A 16,490-nucleotide genomic window follows, 5' to 3' on the forward strand; every position below is an offset into this window, starting at 1 on the left:
TAGCTTCTATAATGAGAGCTTATTTTTGCTATCCTATGTATCCCATCGCCAGATTTTTGTCGTAAAAGTGGTAAAAGACTATTGTCATTATATCGGATTTTTAAAAAAGTGGTATTGTCTATATTCTATCATCTCTAAAGCTCAGTGGAGGCATTAACGACTCGATCTCGTCAAGCGTAACGAACTGCGAGAACAATTTTTAACGTTAAGCGGAGGAGGGTCTGAACGTTTATCCTCCACAAAAACTGACTGTGCCTTTTTCTCGTGGTGCTACAAGAAAGAAAATCAGAGAATGTGCTGCAAACAAACCAAGTATATAATATGAATATTAATAATACACGGCGATACTGTAAAGAGCGAGTGTGTGAGTGTGTGTGTGTGATTCTGACGTATGCCAAGAACAGGAAATTATGCAGAACTGATTGGGTTTGGAGTGAACAGGACCAAAAGTTCTGTGGGATCAGTTTTTAAAGGACAAACACAAAGACGGGGAACACGACTCACCGCTCCGTACGTAAACAAGTAGCTCAGCGTAGACTTTATGTAGCATAATTTATTTAACTAATATTGCTATCGGGACTTTGACCCCTTTCTTTCTTTCTTTTTCTTTCTCACTGCCTTTTAAACATTTATCTGCTTTAGCGCTCGTGTGTGTGTGTGAGTGAGCGTTTGTTCTTAAAACGACGGCGGTAACGTCGTAAGTTTCTGTGCGACCGGTTTATTCTTCCCCCTCTGTGTGTTTGCATGTCGCTTTATTTCTTCTTTTTTTTGTAATGTGAAATCTAAACGTTTACAAAACATCTTCCTTGTCTCCATATTTAGCTTATGTCCCCCACAGAAATAAAACACTTGTGTGTTTTTGGCTGCATATCATCAAACTCAAAACTATCTATTTTCGCCTGATTATGAATTTGTGACACTTTTAGAATCTTTTTTTTTTTTTTGTCTTAACACTCATGTGATCCTGGTCCTACATTGAGCCTTTTTATTTGGTTGTTATTATATTTAATTGTTTGTTTTTTGGAATAAATACTCTTCTGTATGAAAATCGAGTTTGTTTTTTAATTTTTAATTTTTTCTTATGACACACGGAAAATTGTAACATTAATGTCAAAAATCAACATTTCTTAGTTTTAAATGTAACTCGCCATGTGCTGAAGAGCAAACAGAAAAAATTCCTACTTTGGTTGTTATATTTTCTTTCTGAAGGAAATGTAAGAGGAAAAAATTGACACCAAAGTCCAAAAGGATTTGACTTTTATTTTGAAATTCTTCTCATTTGAGATGCTGCATCAGTGATTTTAGTTAAAAGAATTGACATATGGGTCGATATTTGCCTTTTTTTTTCTAGAGAGAGAGAATTGTCGTTTAATATTTATTAATTAAATATTACACTCTTGTTTTCAGAAACTTAAAGTTGCCATATGTAAGAATGTGGCCAAAAACGGTTACTACATTCAAATTCAAAGTACAGAGGTCTTTTAGGTTTCGTTTTCTGACGTAACTGGCAACCCGTGGTTGCTCGGCAGCTGAGACTCTACTGACTGCAGTGATTGGTAGACGGCGGTAGGTGGCGCCACATGCCAAAACATGTGCAGACTGCAAAATATTTTTTTTAATGCAAATATTTTGTCTGTACTGTTGTTGTTGGTGAGTTCAGTTTGTTATATGAACATTATTCCTGAGTCTCTGTGATATTAGGAGGATTTTATGGCCAGTTGCTTTAGATTTATTACATTATGCACCTTTAATTATAGCTGTTGCTAAATCCCGTCTTAAATATTTAGTGTATATACAAACAGTATATGTATGTTTTTATTGAAAATAGCGTGTAGAATTAAACTGTAGTGCAGGAGAGACAAACCACTTTTTTTCCCATTAAAATGTTTTATCGGACGATTAAAAACCAAGGAAATCGGCTAAATGTATGGGCCAAAAAAAAAAGTCTTGATTTCTAAACCAGACAGATTTGTTGTTTTTAACTCAAAGTCATTTTCCCGGTTCCTCAAAGACGCTTCAAACTGTTACCGTGACAAATATGCCCATATTTTTTTTACGTCATTTCTTAAAAATACGAATAACTGAACCGGAAAAGCCTCTTGAAAGAAGTTTTGACGAATCCACTTTTTGGATTTCTCTCTGCAGCGCCACCATCTGATGAACGTCTTTACGACACTCGCATCAAACTGGCCTCTTGCTCTTGTGTGTTTACCGCTCGCACGCCTGCTGATGTTAATACAGCTTTTTTTTTTTTTTTTCATAAATGAGAGCGGCACAGAATAAACTCATAAACGTTCATCGCTCACTGCCTGAACGTGGACTGGTACTGATATAAGTCCATGTTATCTGTGTGTACATGTTCTCCTCCTGTCATATCACTGACAGGAAACTGCTCACACACATGTGCGTACATTAACTCGGAGGTTGTACAGGTCGTTCTTCCTGTGCTTTTTAATTGCTTCATCCTTTCGCTCCCATAAAACACTCGCCTTTGATTAAACGCCGTCGTGAGTCACATACGACGCTTTTACATAATACAGTTCGAGCACGAGTTTGGTGTCAGTCACGTTGTTTCCAAGTGGGCGGAGTCGTCGTAGCGCGGCTGCGTGAAACTGCCTTGACGTGGTTTTATACGCGACACAAACACGAAAGATTAACGCACGTCTTCAGGAAGTCGTTTCAGCCGACACAGTTCGGCATTGTTCGGTTTCATTCTTGTGTTGGACGTCGCGCTCGCGACTCTTCCTGTGACGACGCTTTCTGACCAATCGGTGGCCGGCAGTCTGTCGACTTCACTTTTTAGTATCGGCTCAGCTCGCTTGGAACTGCGACAGAGCAGGTACTAAAATAAACACCAGGTACATTCACTAATGGAAAAGGAAAAAATAACGAGTCGAGTCAATCCAAGCCGAGCCGTGCTGGAACTGTATAATGGAAAAGCGCCAAAAAAACAACATTAGCAGATAAATGACTGAAATATCACCTTAAAATTTTCATTTTATTGCACCTTTTTTCGGCTTTAGTTACCACACAGAAACGGAACACAAACGTAGAAGAAGATGTTGAACGTTGTGCGAACTTCTCCTTAAAGCTTCATCAGACTAAGTATACGTTATAATGTTTTACGATCACAGAAACAGAATGAAGAAAGCGAACGGACCAAACAATCTTCACAACACAAGAAGAAGAAGAAGATGATGAAGATAAGTGACAGTGAAGGAGTGGGATTATGACATCATTTTCCCAAAGTAGCTTATTGATTGTTTACATGAAAACACAACATGGGATATTTTGAGATTTTCCCACTCTGTTTTCATAAAATTGCATTTCAACTGCGATACGATAAAAAAAAAACTTTGGCGGATTCACCTGGACTTGTTTTCCAGTAAGTCCCAGCACAAATCTCGCCTATTAAAGCAGAACTACGCAGCATTTGTACCCTCATTTTACAGTAAGTAGGGGTCTGTCTCCACTGCCCCCTACTGTATGTTAGTGGAAAACCAGCCCTGTAACATCACGACCTGGAGACCTCTGAATCAGGAGGTGTCGCGATAAACACAAATTGCTTCACGGCATATAAGATCAAGCCATAGTGATTGCGTTATTTTAGATGATCATTGTGGCAAAGCCGGCGAAACGAGGACACGAGGAAGAGGAAATGACGAGTTAACATCGGACCAGCTTTTTTAGGATGGCAAGAAATCATGAAACATGAGATATGGCTTCACGGTTTGTGTTGAAGACAAATGCGTCAACAGTGAGGATAAAGAGGTAGACGATGGATGAACGATTAGGGTGGTTTTGTAAAAATATGTATTACGGAACTGTAGGGGGCGCTAAGGAGATGAAAGGGCAAAGAAGTGACCAGACTTGCAAAGTTCTGCTTTAAAGGCAAGAAATCGTTAAATGTAAAATTTGTCTCTTTCACTGGTGAGGGTTGGAGTAAAGATTGTGCGATAAAAACGAATGAACACTTCCTCAAAGCCAACTCAAGGAGGCGCTGCTTCCCTGCACCGGTCAGTCTTGTCGCCGCGGCTCTGATGAGTCGCTCCGCACCGCAGAATGTGCAGCTTGGCCACGACGTTCCTGAAACAGCGGTTCAACATGCTCCTGACGGCGGCCGAGGAGAAGTAGAAGATGAACGGATCCAGGCAGGAGTTGAAGACGCTGAAGAGCAGCGCCGTGTCCCTCCAGCCCTGGCTCTCCAGTCGCACGAACCCCACCAAATGCGAGGCGTTGTACGGCCCGAAGCACACCACGAACACGATCAGCGTGCCGAGCGCCAGGCCTATGGCCCGCAGCCGCCGCCGCCTGCCGATGTTGGGCAGCCGCGACAGGATGTGGATGAAGTTGACGTAGCAGAAGCAGCAGATGATGAGCGGGATGCAGAAGAGGAAGAGAAAGAGCTCCAGGCGGAGCGGAAGGATGATGTCCAGCTCGTCCTGGGTGAAGTTCAGGTAGCAGGTGGACGGAGGCGGCGGCGGCCTACTGTCGGTGCCGTTGTCGTCGTAGTGGTCGCCGCCCGTGCCTTTGCCCCACTGGACGTAGGGCATGATGTAGACGAAGCTGAGGTTCAGCGAGGTCACCAGCCAGATGGCGACGCTGGTCAGCACGGCGTAGCGAGGCCTGCGAAACATGGAGTACCTGAGCGGGAAGGCCACGCCCAGGTAGCGCTCCACGCTCACCGCCGTGAGCAGCAGCGTGCTGTTGTAGATGGTGACGTAGAAGAGGAAGCCGATCAAGGGACACAGGGAGAAGTGCAGCAGCCAGGCCATGTCGTCGATGGCCTCCTTCATCTTGAAGGGCAGGCAGAAGAGGAAGACGAGGTCGGAGATGGTCAGGCTGAGGAGCAGCACGTCGATCGGCGTCGCCTTGCGGTGCACTTTGCGGCAGAAGGTGCAGAAGGCCAGGATGTTGGCGGGGACGCCCATCAGGAAGGTGAGGATGTAGACGAACAGCAACACGTGGCAGTACCTCATGGTGGCAGCGAAGAGCAGGGACGGACTCTGAGGACACTGGAACAACAAGGGACATTTCCATTGCAGTCACATTACGGGGACTTGTCGTCCTTATGGGGACACAAATCAAGTCCCCATACTGTGAATTGTTACATTTTAATGTATGTTTTATGGTTAGGTTATGGGGTAATGTTAAGGTTAAGGTAAGGGTTAGTCCAGTAGTAGTTATGGTTAAGGTTAGACTAAGTAAGTCCATGTCCTTTGAAGACATGGAAACCAGACTTTGTGTGTGTGCCCATGTATTACTAATGTTGTGGGGACGTACAACTGTTAACACAGTCACATTATGGGGACTTGTCTTCCTTGTGGGGACAAAAAAGCAAGTCCCCATACTGTAAATGACTACATTTGAAGGTGAAAATATAGGTTGAGGGTCAGGGTTAGGATAAGGCCAGTAGTAATTATGGTTAAGGTTAGAGTAAATCTGCAGGAAATGAATGTAAGTCAATGTAATGTCCCCTGAAGTCATGAAAACCTGTGTGTGTGTGTGTGTATGTCCACAGGTGTTTCCACTCCCACAATCAGCCTGTGTGTGGATTAAATGACAGAGTGAACCTCTGTGAACTTGTGAGCGCCTCATGAAGCTTTTAATCTACGATCATTTAAAGTACGTATGTTTTGCTTTTACTAATTATTTTGTTAGATATTGTTTTAGTTTTGGTTGACTTTAACAGTTTGTTTTCTCTCTGTTCTCAGAATGAACAACGACCTGTGAAGCAGCTTCATTTTTCTGAATCTTTGGAGAAGGGTATGTGATCACTGATCAACCATGTTCTCCTGAATGTTTGGTAAGAATGTTCCCGCTATCATTCACCCTCATCTCTTATAATGGGTAAAACTGTAAAAAGAAATAATAAATAACATCTCTGTCAAAATTAATCGAATTTGAACAAAATTTAGTGACTATACATAGAATCAGGCGCTCTACCAACAGACTAAATTTCACCCGGCCTAATCCTACCACCTCCATAATCCTAACCACAACCCTAATCCTAATTTTGTACATTTTTCCTTCCCCATTGAACGTAATGGGCAAAACTGTAAAATAAATTAAAATAAAATCATATCTTCATGAAAATTTAGCAAATTTGAATGATTTCCACAACAAATTTGGTGTGTGTTCAAAATGCCGTGTTTACGTCTGCTATGCGTTGCCAACCTTAAATATCGTTTTCGTCTTTCAGACGCTCACTGTCGGACAAATCCATTTTTTTTTCCACTTTTCCTTTTCAAATCCTCGTAAAAGTTTCTTGTTAAAAAACACGAGTGAAGTGAACACCAGCGCTGTCTCCGTTTGTCTGTTACACATTAATATCAAAACAAGTTCAATATGTCTGGAAAAAACATGAAAACTCACCTGTGTCAAACGTGGAAAATAGTTTTCTCCATCCTTACGTGTGTTTTTTTGTTAGTTGTTGTTGTTTTTTTACGTACAGAGCTGCAGGAGTTGAGTTTTCATGCTTTGACGCCTGGAAACAGACTGATCTTCATCAGCTCGTCACACAGACCATAGATAACCTGTCGTCTCACCTTCAACTGTGGAAATTTAATAAGCTTGTGGACACAGTCTTTGTTTTCTGTACTCTGCAAACATCATCTCCCAGTAACAGCTCGAGAGCTGCAGTGTGACGATGATGATGGCGATGAAGGTGGAAACATGCGGTAATTTTTCTTTCTTTTCCATCTCCGACTCAGAATGACTTTAATCTCAGATTTCTGACTTTTTTTTCTGAGAATTTCAGAATTTAATCTCAGAATTCCAACTTTTATTCAATATTTTGGACTTTAATCTCAGAATTCTGATTCTTTCTTAGAATTTCAGAATTCAATCTCAGAATTCCAACTTTTTTTCTCAGAATTTCAGACTTTTTTCTCAGAATTCTGACTTTGCTCCTAAAATTTCAGATTTTAATCTCAGAATTTCGGACCTTAATCTCAGCATTCTGACTTTACTCTCAGAATTTCAGATTTAAATCTCAGCATTCCAGATTTTTTTCTCTCAGAATTTCAGACTTTCACTCAGAATTCTGACTTTACTCTCAGAATTTTGGACTTAAATTTCAGAATTCCGTCTTTTTTCATATATATATGAAATATATATATATACAGCTATTTCTTGTTTTTCTAGGGCTGTAACTACAGTTGGTATTGGTTCTGTATAACATGAGTATAATGAAGCAAGACAAGTCAGTAAAAGAAGTTTATAGAAGTTGTAATGCTCAAAATTAACAATTCATCACATTATTTTTGTATTCAGTCAACCTCACATGATAAAGTGGGGGACTTTATTTTGAAGGTCATTGTGGAACATATTTCAAAATAAACTTTGTGTTCAAATCATTTCAAACATTAATATTTTGGGGGAAAACTTCATGTTTTTGTTCCAGTTTGCAGTCATAACTGACAAACACTAGGTGGAGCCATTTCTTCCACCATGCAAAGTTGAGCACAGTTTGTCAGAAAAACAACGTTCTGTCAACATCATCGTAGAGTTTAAAAAAACGAAGAAAATAACAATATTTAAAATCTCATTTTTTCCCCACAACAAACAGTTGGTACAATTTTCTTTTAAAAACACCGACGTTAACACTGGAAACATCAAGACGCCACATGTGCAGTCAGACTTGCAAAAAGCTTATGTCAACAGTAGGCGGAGATAAAAATCTCGATTATTTGCTGGTTCATCAACGAGGAGAAGGTAAAGTGGATCTGCTCAGATAACACTGATGACTGTGGACTTTGAAGGATGTTTGTCTTCTACCAGACTCTCCTTAAACTCGGGTTTAGCCACTTAATAAAGGCTCACTGAACAAAATCCAAGCCAGTGTAAGAACATGTTTGCCTCTTTCTCTCATTGTTTGACAGCATTTTCCCGCTGGACACTGAGCTCTGGCACTGCTGAACTCCAGAAAAGGCAGTGAAGATATTGTTGACATCAGCAGGTGAACATTTCATTAGGTTCGCCTTTTGTTAAGTTGTTGAAATCTGTTTCTCGAGGGTCCCTGTCCGTCCACTGACCTCACTCCTGACTGGATTTCATCACCTCTGCGCCCACTTGGCTCCTCTCAGATACTGTAGGTGGCGCCCTGACGTTTGCGGCACCGTTGGCGGTGTTGCGTTGATGCCGAGCCCCTTCCATTCGGCTGAACTGACTTTGTCGTCCGCACATTCTTCCCATGATGCCCCTGGACCCTGCGGGCGACAGCATCAGCATGACCACGGGTTCCAGGAAAACGTTGCAGGAGCTCGTGAGCATCGCGTACGTCCTCCACTCCACGTTTGTCCTCGACGCGAACCCCACGATGTGCGAGGCGTTGTAGGGCGCGTAGCACACCACGAACACGGCGAGGGTGGACAGAGCCACAGCCAGGACCCTTCGCTTCCCCATGAGGGGCAAATTTGAACGCCACACCAGAGTCACGCAGCGCAGCGTGCAGAAGGACGTCACCACCAGAGGACACAGAAACAGGACGATGGCCATCTCCAGGCGCAGAGGCAGCAGAACGGCCAGCTGCGAGGGGCTGAAGTTGTCGTAGCAAACTGACGTGTCGTTTTTGACGGAGACAAAGTTAGCGCCCCCTTCAGCCGCCAGGCCGAGGCCCAGGTGGAACAGCACCAGCGCCCAAAGTGCCGCGCTAATAAAGCAAGAGATGCGAGCGTGGCGGTATCGCTTGTAGACGATGGGGAAGGCGATGCTCAGGTAGCGGCCCACGGTCACGGCGGTGATGAAGAGGCAGCAGCCATACAGCGACGAGAAGAGGAAGAAGCTGTAGATGGTGCAGACGAGCGACGGCAGCTTCCAGGCCCGACTCAGCACCTCCAGAGCTTTGACCGGCAGCCAGGCCACCAGGGCCAGGTTGGCCAGGCACAGGTTCAGGGCGTAGACCACGTTGGGCGTGGCGCCGTGCTTGCGGGCCTTGCGCGCGTACACGAAGAGGACGAACAGGTTGGCGGGCAGTCCCAGCAGGAAGGTGAAGGTGTAGACGATGAGCGCGACACAGTCTTTGACCTCCACGTGCATCGCTTCACTTCACAGATCTGCTAGAAGACATCGGAGGTCCAGAAAGAGAGGCAGCACTTCCTCCGGTTTAGCATGACAAACGGGAATCATCAAACAAACTCGAGCAGAAAAGTTCTCCCCCTCGCTCCGTCGTCTTTTGGTAGTCGACTCCTTGACAGGAGAAGCACCATGTGTGAGAGGAAAAGGAGGCGTTGGCCGCGTTGGTGCTGATGCATGTGGGCGAGGTGCACACGACACAACGCGACATCATGACACGCAGATAAGGAGACGCATCCACTCATGTGGAAAGTCTGGATGCGTTTAGCCCGGCACCAGGCTGCTTTAATGGTCCGCTCGGCAGAGACAGGTAGCATCTGGACCCTCAGGTGAAATGATTCAGAATAATTCAGTGTGTCAGGAAACACATGACCATCACTTCAGAGCTTCACGGCCGTTTACATGAGCGGCGGGATTGGGCAGGGAAGTCGTAAATGTACCCGACGATGATGGAGGATGAAGGCTTGAGCTTTAGTGAGGTTTAAGCTGTGGCTTGTTTATGGTCTGTGTGTGTGTGTGTGTGTGTGTGTTTAAGTGAGCGTGAGAGAAGCGTGGGTGTGAAAATGGAGCAGAAAATCGCTGCGAGTTGTTGCTCAAGTATTTTATTAGAGCGGAAATGACGGATACCGAGAAATGCGTTTCCACGAAAAAAGAGCGGCGACATTTTCCAAAACACAGTCGAGTTTATTCGTAAGACGTTTCAAAACAAACGTGTGTAAAATCCTTTATCACAATGACATAAAGACGTTACAGCATTTTGACCCTTGTAATTTCTTCGTATGCTCTGCTTACATTTTCTCACTATCTCTCACGAGATAAATTACTGCATTATCGCGAGATAGCAACGCTAGTGGGTTTTTTTGCGTTATTTTATAAATGAATGTATTATCTCAGGATAACAAGGCCCATTTTCTCGAGATAATGAGATAAAGGATTTCGTACATAGGTAAACGATAACAAGGCCAGTTTTCTCACTCTAACGAGATAAATGACTGCATTATCTCAGGATAACAAGGCCCATTTTCTCGAGATAATGAGATAAAGGAATTCGTACATAACAAGGCTAGTTTTCTTGTGGTAACGACAAATTTATGGATTATCTTAAAATAACAAGGCCCGTTTTCTTAACCTTCTTTCACTTAACGTATTTATGCATTACTACGTAAGTTAATGTGTTATCTCATTTTCTCGAGATAATCGGATAAAGGAATGCGTACATAGGTAAAAGATAACAAGGCTAGTTTTCATGTGACAATATCTCAGGATAACGCCAAATTTTCTCATAATTAATGTAAGCATTATCCCAAGAAAATAAGGCTCGATTTCTCACGATAATTACATAAATTACTGCATTATCACAAGATAAAATGGTTGTTTTCTCCTTACAATGACGAATGAATGCATTATCTTAGGATAACATGGTTAATTGTTTTTGTGATAATGAGCTGTTTTCTTGTTCCAATGAGATAAATGAATGCTTTATCTCAGGATAACAAGGTTAGCGTACCTGTGACACAAAATAGAATAATGCATTATCTTGGGAGATAATGCATTATCTTGTTATTTAATATCTTGTATTTAGTTTATTGCAAGTTATTGCAAGATAAAGGCTTATTTTCTTGATAGAATGAGATAACTGTGGTTATGTTTTTCGATCATTTTCACACGGATAACTCAACCTTTAGTTGATTGTTCTGCTCGTCAAAGAGTAGTAGTAGTTCAATAAAGAAATTTAAATCAAATATCTAAGTCTAATACTGACAACATTTTTTATTGAGCTGACAACATTTTAAATTCAACACAAGTCAAATAAATTATCAAACCCAAAAATAGGAAAAAAACTGATGTATTTAGTTTTTGATGATAAAGCAGTAAAGCTAACATGACAATAAAGATATAAATGCCATGCAGTATACATGTATTTAGTTTATTACACATTTATTCTGCATAATTGAGGCAATAAGTGGTGATTTTCCTGAACAGACATGAGCTCACTGTCTACATAAAAACCCCTCAGGCTCTAAATCCTCATAAAAAGCAGTGACGGACACAAACACGTCCATTTGAAGTCATTACTACTGAGGCAGGTGACAGTTACCAGCGTTTATTGGACCCACTTTAGTGCCTGTTTACTGGATTTTTCTTTTTTTTAAATTCCCACCGTCTTGGTGCTCTCAGCAGCATCGCTTGATCAAACAAAGGTGAGGCCAAACAAAACCATTAAAGCTAATGGTTGATAAAAGTCACACGGATTCTGACAAAGATGATGTCAAATGCACAAATATATATTCAGACGCCAGAAACGTCTCATCTACATGAGTAAATGTTTGACTCTCACACTATTTATTATTTAAGTTAAACAAACACAAACAAACAAACAAACTCCTGGACAGTTAGCAGCTAAGCTAAAGCTAATGGTAGCTAACCCAGCTCAGTATATCCTTCTTTTTGAAACAAACCACAGTAAAAATGTGAATAATTTGACGGCAGACACACAAATGTTCATAATTTTAGAAACAGGCGTGGGTAACTTTCTCTTATGTTAGCTAATATTAGCTAAACAAGCTTCCTATTGCTATGTCTGGCAAAGTTAAAGTTAGCTTGTGTAAGCTACAGTTATAAAGCATTAGCTAAGGTTAGTGTCATTTGAATTTGGATAACAATATACATCTCAAGCCTCTGACGACTTAAAGTGGAGATGAATTTGAAGATAAAAGCTGATGTGGTTAATTTTCCTCCGGACAAATAAGCAAACAAGCTAAAGCTGACCATTAGCTAACCCAGCTCGTTGTTTCCATCTCTCTGAAACCCTGAAACGGTAAAACGAAGAAGAATTTGAAGACAGATGCAGATCATTTTTCCTCTGGAGAAGTAAGCAAGTAAGCTAATGTAAGCTAGCCAAGCTCCTTGTTGCTATATCGGGCAAACTTGTCCAATATTTTGAAGCAATTTAAATGCCAAAATGGCTGCAGTTTTACATATTTATGCCCCTGGTGACCGATGATGGAGAATAATTTGAAGATAGAAGCTGATGTGGGTAATTTTGTCCAGGCCAGGTAAGCAAATGGGCTAAAGCTAACATTAGCGAAAGCTGGAGTATCTGGAAACCTGCAAAAACCAATAATCATCAACATAGTACATTGGTTTCGTGAAATCCTTCCCCTTTAGTAACAACACCTTTGTTACTCAGCTAGCAGCTGCAGGTTGCTCCTCCCACTGGAGTTGGCGAGTGGCACCAGCAGCACCGGGGGTTTTCCGGTGTCGGACGTGAGGTGGTTGCGCTTGTTCATGCTACGTTGTTCCAGGTTTAAAGCTTCCTTTTTTCTGGAAAGATCCTGCAGCATATGGTGATGATGGAGCTTCATCTTCTGCAGGGAGTGTCTGAGTGACGAGAAGAAGATATTATTAGAAAAATGTGATACTTAGGATTCTCTTTGTCCCAATTCTTGTGGGCGCTAACAGGATATACATTTGTTTTTTTTATATGAAGAACGGGTGAATAGAACTGGGGATAAACTCACTGAGCTTCAGATAGCTTTTGTCTCAGAGCCAGAATTGTCGCCTCCAGCTGATTGACCTCACTAACAAGGCCGTGTTGAACCTGCAAACAAACAAAAGAATCCATGAGGAGGAAGCTTCTCGTCATTCCTGATATTCTGTATTTGAAATCCCGAGAACCTCATCTCTGCACAGGTCCATGCCGGGTCTGCTGGTCCTGTTCTCCAGTCTGGTGTGAGCCAGTTTCAGGGAGGCCGACTTTGCCTGCAGATCCGCGTCCAGACCCTGGATGTCGTTTTCCATCTCTGCCATTTCATCTTCAGTCTACAGACACAAACAAACGCGGTTCAATCAAAAATGGCTTGTAAAAAGACAAAAAATATATGAATGATAACTATCTCACTTTTTTAATTTGCCACTCCAGCTCTTCTCGGGCCTGCTCCTCGTGGTGGTTACGCTTCCGAAGGGCGAACTCAGTGGCTCTCCACTGAGCCTCCAACTCGTTCTGCAGCTGAGAAATAAAACGGGAATTCACTGCAAATCATTGACCTTGTGAGGCGACAGAAGAAATGACAGCAGTTACTGTATATTTTCAGTCTAAATGACCAACATGAAACATAAATTAGCATCCGATTAGATTACTGCATCAAAATTAGTTTCAGTCTGTTGTGTTTAGCTTCACTTTCACTTTATAATGACGGCAAACAATGGTGACCCAAATCTTAAGGGCTAATTTGTGCATTCGTGACTAATTTAAAACTATATCTGTAACACCTCTGTAAGATTATTTTGAGTTGGTAAATGAAAATCAAAGAAAGTTTGGATTAAAGATTTTGGGTTTTGCCTCAAAGGGTAATCCTGATCATCCATCAGACAAGAACGCTAACATTAGCTAACGTAGCGTGTTGTTTGTGTGACTGACCTGAGCTCGGGTCAGACTCATGTCCTCCCTCAGTTGCTGGGACACGTCCATGGCCTCCTGAGCACGAGCCGCGTTATACTGACTGAAGTGGCGCCACTCCTGGGGGGTGGAGGAACTACAACAACAACAACAGTAACGCTAATGAGTCGTATAAACTAACGAAACTTAAAGTTAAAAAGTGGATTTACAAACTGAATCTACTGTTTGACACTTTTTGTTTGATGCATTTATTTGATTTTTGTTTCAGTTTGTAGTGAATGTTGTTTTCTTAAATGTTGGGGTATGTTGTAGTTTTGTGTTTTATTCTGTGGTTCTTCCAAGTGCTCCTCTGATTGTCTTCCCCTCCCTGATGTGATTCACCTGTGTCTAATGAGATTCACCTGTGTTTCCTACTATTTAGTCTCAGTGCTCCACAGTGTCTCTGTTTCTGGTCCCTGTTGCTTATGTTTTAGCTCCTTGTTGATGTTTGAAAGTATTTTTCTGTTCAAGTTTTATTTTCTTGGGTATCTTTTGGGTTTGATTTGTTTTAATCTTGTAAATGGGGCTGAGTGATTTGGGCTAAAAAGTCAAATAGTGATTTATTTGTTTTTTCCTGACATTGCAGTCAGGATTTGCTTGGCAAGATAATACTCAAGTCAAGCAGATTAAACATGCAACATCAGAAATACCCACTGCTTGATATTCAAAAGCAAGTATGGCAACATAAAGGCATGATTTGATGCCTGTGGGTATGAATTATATGTTTTAAAATTGGGAATAGAGCATAGATCAGTCAGAAATGGGACAAGTATCTAAACACAGATACAGAAACTTTAAGCTCGGACATAGTTGCTCAGATTCCCACAGTGTCAATACAGTCCTGAATCCAGATCTGGATCTGGATCACCACCAAAGTCTAAGAACTTCATCGTGAAACACAATCTACATCCATGGAAAATTTTATCTGAAACTAAGTCCTATGTTTTTATTTTTTGTAATTCTGCTCACAAACACACGAACAGACACATAACCCTGAAGCAAATGTGCTGAATAAGGTTTTTTACCAACATGTAGTCTTTGATTTGCTAAATGTGTCATTTTGATTTGAAAGAAATGATGAAATCAAAATCATGAAAATCACTCCATCCAGGTATCGTGATTTTTACCCTGACGGTATGCGAGTTGGGTTGATCTTCAGCGAAATCTGAGGCGACTTTGTCGTCAGTGACAAACAGGACATATCGATGTCCAGAGCGTCCGTCTTGTTCTGGAGGTCAGAGGTCAGCTGATGCCGAGCCTCCTGCAAAACGCTGGGAAAGAACAAAGTTGATCAGTGTGGTTTTAAAAGGCGAGACACGTCGTCATCGTCTGACTCTTTACCACAGCTGTTCAAAGGCCTTGTCGACGTGCTGCTGAAGAACCTGCTGCACTCGACCGATCAGCTCCACCTCTTTCTTCAGCTGCTCGTCCACAGGGTCCACGACCAGCTCGCAGCCTCGCCGCCCCTCCCTCAGCCTCAGACACTCGGTGCTGACCTCTAGAGGAGTGGCAGTGGCAGCCAAGGCCTGTTCGCTCTGCTCTTTACACTGTTAAATATTAAAATCGCATCTTTATCATCACTTGATAATACTGGTCATACATCTCATTTTACTCTGGTTTATTGGTCAGAGTTGCACAAATAGGATAAGAAGACAGATAGAGAAGCGTTGGAGAGCCAGTGGAATATGAAAACGGAAATCTGCCATGTCATAACATAAATTAGGAGGCTTTAACAGCAGTTTGTGGAATCAGAATCCTTATATCCCTCCAATGAGTTCCACCCAAGATTCATGAAACAAAGCCCTTCATGGTCTAGAGCACGTGTGTCAAAATCGAGGCCCAGGGGCCAGATGTGGCCCCGCCACCTCATTTTATGTGGCCCGCGAGTGATTAATTGGTCTTAATAAATCTGTGTTAAAATAGGTCTATGCTGCTTTAAGGCGTGTGTTGACCATAAACTACATTTCCCACAATGCATGGCAATTGTGTTATCCGCAAAGTGACGGCATCCTGCCACTCGATCAGGATCAGGATTAGTGAAATTGAATAAGTAATAAATACAGAAAGTTATTTAGCAATATGTTATGGAGTAGTTACCTTTAGTGTACATTATATTTAGTTACATTTATTTTGTATGACAGTTACATCTGGCCCTTTGAGGGTTACCATTATGCTGATGTGGCCCTGAAAATGAGTGTGACACCCCTGGTCGAGAACCACCCAATGTTTCAGAATTTCGTCCGAAAAAAACCCTCATAAACTCCCGAGGAAAATGTGGACTGACCCCTGGTGGCTGTTCCGTATATTCTTACTTCCTTGTTGGCCTCAACCAGCAAACCAGAAGATTATGTCCAACATTACAGAGTCTTAAGGATATTAAAAAGCAGGGATAAAAGTGTATTTATGACATCATTTTAATGAACATTTTGTATAATCACCAAGGTCAGAGCTTCCATCTCGTCATCCACTTTCTGTGCACAGGCCTCCAAAGCTTCCCTCCATCGCGCCACATCCCAAATGCGGTCACTCAACCTGCGGCTTGTGTCCCTCTCGTCCCAGCTCGTCTGCAGAGGAAAGTGTCACGAAGGTTTAAATACCTGCAGTAGATGCTGACTGGTCCAGGACCCTGCACGGACACCTTACCTGGCAGCTGGTGTCGTTGCGTAGCGACCTGCCCTCCTGTCGGATCAGGTCTGAGATCACGCGCTCGTGCTGAGCCGTGGCAGAGAGCAGCCGGTTGTTGCTGCTCCACTCTGGCACGCCGAGGCGAAGGCCGGGCTTCGCAGGAAGTGAGGACATCCTGCTGCTGCAGGGACATATGGGAGAAAAAGTTCCCAAAATGTTCATTACCACAAATGGCCAAAGATTATGGTCTACCACTCTCATGTGGGATATGATCCCTCATGTTGTATTTAAGTGACTTTTATAGAGATAAGTGGCATGAAAGTTTGGACATTAAAAGTGGTGTTGTACCATC

At 42.3% G+C, this 16,490-nt stretch overlaps 3 protein-coding genes across 3 annotated transcripts; all 3 read right to left on the reverse strand.

Annotated features, from left to right (window-relative positions):
* Positions 1-3,989: 3,989 nt before the first annotated feature.
* LOC310935624 (free fatty acid receptor 3-like) lies at positions 3,990-4,979 on the reverse strand (the record flags this gene model as incomplete). The annotated part of the gene is made up of 1 exon (XM_083899557.1): positions 3,990-4,979. One exon carries the CDS (start codon positions 4,977-4,979, stop codon positions 3,990-3,992), a length of 990 nt encoding a protein of 329 aa, XP_083755683.1.
* Positions 4,980-8,037: 3,058 nt separating this feature from the next.
* LOC310935469 (free fatty acid receptor 3) lies at positions 8,038-9,039 on the reverse strand (the record flags this gene model as incomplete). Its single annotated transcript, XM_083899372.1, has 1 exon — positions 8,038-9,039. The coding sequence occupies one exon, from the start codon at positions 9,037-9,039 to the stop codon at positions 8,038-8,040; it is 1,002 nt and encodes a 333-aa protein (XP_083755498.1).
* Positions 9,040-12,257: 3,218 nt separating this feature from the next.
* tekt2 (tektin 2 (testicular)) lies at positions 12,258-16,312 on the reverse strand (the record flags this gene model as incomplete). The annotated part of the gene is made up of 9 exons (XM_083899558.1): positions 12,258-12,456; positions 12,597-12,676; positions 12,754-12,897; positions 12,977-13,084; positions 13,496-13,610; positions 14,641-14,784; positions 14,855-15,060; positions 15,952-16,077; positions 16,157-16,312. 9 exons carry the CDS (start codon positions 16,310-16,312, stop codon positions 12,258-12,260), a joined length of 1,278 nt encoding a protein of 425 aa, XP_083755684.1.
* Between the last annotated feature and the right edge of the window lie 178 nt (positions 16,313-16,490).

The sequence above is a fragment of the Microchirus variegatus genome, assembly GCF_963457635.1.
Source record: "Microchirus variegatus genome assembly, chromosome: 13".
NCBI classification, from domain to species: Eukaryota; Metazoa; Chordata; class Actinopteri; order Pleuronectiformes; family Soleidae; genus Microchirus; species Microchirus variegatus.